At 37.2% G+C, this 2,545-nt stretch overlaps 2 protein-coding genes across 2 annotated transcripts in view; both read right to left on the bottom strand.

Annotated features, from left to right (window-relative positions):
- Positions 1 to 1,249, bottom strand: part of LOC104740656 (uncharacterized sugar kinase slr0537) — a 3,225-nt gene extending 1,976 nt beyond the window's left edge. Inside the window, exons 1-5 of the mRNA XM_010461331.2 lie at positions 1,004 to 1,249; positions 536 to 784; positions 364 to 435; positions 235 to 273; positions 25 to 132 (exon numbers count right to left, since the gene is read on the bottom strand). Coding sequence (XP_010459633.1) covers positions 25 to 132; positions 235 to 273; positions 364 to 435; positions 536 to 784; positions 1,004 to 1,147 — 612 coding nt within the window. The 5' untranslated portion in view covers positions 1,148 to 1,249. The remainder of the gene's footprint in view (positions 1 to 24; positions 133 to 234; positions 274 to 363; positions 436 to 535; positions 785 to 1,003) is intronic.
- The window catches only part of LOC104740655 (gamma carbonic anhydrase 1, mitochondrial), a 6,276-nt gene continuing 5,763 nt past the window's right edge, over positions 2,033 to 2,545 (bottom strand). Inside the window, exon 6 of the mRNA XM_010461330.1 lies at positions 2,033 to 2,530. Within this exon, the coding sequence (XP_010459632.1) occupies positions 2,435 to 2,530 (96 nt within the window). The 3' untranslated portion in view covers positions 2,033 to 2,434. The remainder of the gene's footprint in view (positions 2,531 to 2,545) is intronic.

Here is a 2,545-nt window from a genome sequence, read left to right as displayed (position 1 = left end):
TTAATGGTTGCTCCAAACACATACCTCAAAACTAGCTAAATCCAAGGAAACAGAAAGACCTTCTTGCTTGGCAAATCGAATGGCTGCTTGGATTACTTCTAAATTAAGAACAGCATATCTTAGAACCAACCACTGTAATAGAGAAAGACCCATCAACAACGTTTTATGAACAAAACTCCATAACTTCACAATGCTTCCTAGTGGCAAAGAGAGATAAGAGGAGCTAAGCTTAACCTTAGAGCCTGTGAAATCTTCCTTGCTTAATTCATCAGCCTGAAACAGAATCAGCTTTTACCATCCTTTTTCTCATTGAAAAACCAATTCACAATATCAATAAATGCCTAAAAAGGAGAATAAACAAACCTGAATCTTCACAGCACTCGAGAGACATGGTCGCATTGTTCGATTACCAGAGTCATCAACCAAGCAAACACACTAAAAAGAAACAACGCCCACTGATCAAAATGAAATCTTTTCCAAAAAAGTAAAAAGGAAGAAGAAGCACAATTAATTTCACAAGTTGTGGCTAAAAGACCTGAGCAGTGGAACCTTTCTTCTTCCTCAGCCTAGAGATACTGACACCACTGAAACCCATATTGCTCACAAACAATTGGCCTTGTTCATCGTCGCCATAAGCCCCAATAATCCCAGTGGGTACACCGAACCCAACGCTCAAGCCTCTAACTGTATTGGTTACACTTCCACCAGCCATTTTCTTTAATGGAGCAATACTGATATGTGCGTTAAGCTCTTTTAGTATGTTGTCTAACTCATCCTTTTGCACCTTTAATAATAATTAAAAAAGAAAGATTTACACTTAGTATACGATAGATTAACACTAATTACAAATCCAGATTCCGATTACAGAGAGTTTACTCAAAGGAAGACAAGATTCAAAACTTTTGCCTAAACCCACATATAAAAAAAAAAAAAAAAAAAAAAANTCACCGGGAATTTAAACTCAAAATTGCACAAAAAGAAAACAACAGAAGGAAGAGCTTACGGGAATGGAGCCACCACGATCACCGGGAATTTGATCGAGTAAAGACCAGTCAACGGGAGCGACGTTATCGATAAGAGCAGCGGGTTGGAGTCCAAGTACGAGTGGAATAGCTTCGGGGGTTTTGGGCAAGGCCTCAGCTACCATTCTCTGAGATGATATCTTTCTCTTTCTCAGTGTTGTTGTGTTATCTATCTCTCTATTAGGCCTTGCCCGATTTTTCCTCCTCTGTCCCGTCTCAGTTTTTAATATATACGGCGGGTGGAGTGGAGACGAGACGAGACGAGGCCAGGAAGGATTATCGGATATTTACGAAACTGCCCTTACAGAAATCAAATAAAATCTTTGCTAGTTTGTAAATTGTGTAACTGATAAGATAATAATTCCCTACGTTTTCTTCTTGTCATGATTGACTTGACTCGTCTCATTGAGAGCAGTTTTCTTTATTTTTTTCCACAACAAAGTGAATTTTAAACAAGAAAAAGTAGAGGTCCAGTATCAATCTTGGATTTCGATATGAATAATGATAGTGTACTACTACACATTGTATTTGGCGCCGCTTTGCTTTATAGAGTCAAAAAGTACTTTATCCTGTACTGAGTGATTATCACCATTATTCCAAGGAGCCTCATTGCTCTTTCAAATGCTAATAAATGCTAGACTTATTATACCTTTTGATTTGTGTTGTACACTAACAATCATGGAAACCATTACAAGACTACAAGTACACCATATAGCGGCCACACATTTTAGCTTTATCGGTTTTTTTCTGTTTTTCATAAGAAGGCAAAGTGAGAGTGCTACCATGTCGAACTTCTCGTGGTTTAAAGGATTGAGAAAAAGACAAAATGGTCCACTTATTGAGATCTACAAGGAACTAGGGAGAATCCAATTACATGTATATTATTGTAACGAATGGGAAACAAAAGATAAATTTCAAGAAATGAAATGGCCTTTGACAAAAAGAAAGAGACGAATCATAATACAAGATTTGGTTTTATCAAAAAAAAAAAAAAAAAAAGACGACCAAGCAAGCGTAATTCACGGTACCAATACCATCAACCCCACTAATAATTTGCAGTTATTATATAAATATATATGTATATCATGTTTGGATCTTCTTCATGTTTGCCTAGCAACATAGGCGCACATGGATTTGCATTAGCACATGCATCAGACTTATTATTCACTCATGTTTCATAAACTTGATTCTTAAGTTCAAAAGACCAAAGCAATATAGCATCCAAAGTTTGATCTGACAATACCATTCCCTAATATTCCATGACAAAATGTCGAACAAAGCTTCTCCAAGAGCTGCAAATTCATCTACCCTAATGTACTCTACCTGCCATTATTCAAACCAGAGACCGAAACATAATCCCCTCGAACATCTTATACTATAGGGTTTCGATCAGTAAACATACCTCAGAAAAATCAGTTCACATTAGATGGATGCTTGGTTTCTTTATCAGGCTGTATGTTGTTAGGAGTTTCTCTCACACTACCGAGCATTGAGTCATACTCCTCGTCCTTTTGCGCATGCTT

The sequence above is a fragment of the Camelina sativa genome, chromosome 14, assembly GCF_000633955.1.
Source record: "Camelina sativa cultivar DH55 chromosome 14, Cs, whole genome shotgun sequence".
Taxonomy (NCBI): domain Eukaryota; kingdom Viridiplantae; phylum Streptophyta; class Magnoliopsida; order Brassicales; family Brassicaceae; genus Camelina; species Camelina sativa.
Note: the sequence above shows the minus strand (reverse complement) of the source record. Positions and strands in the feature narration are given on the sequence as shown.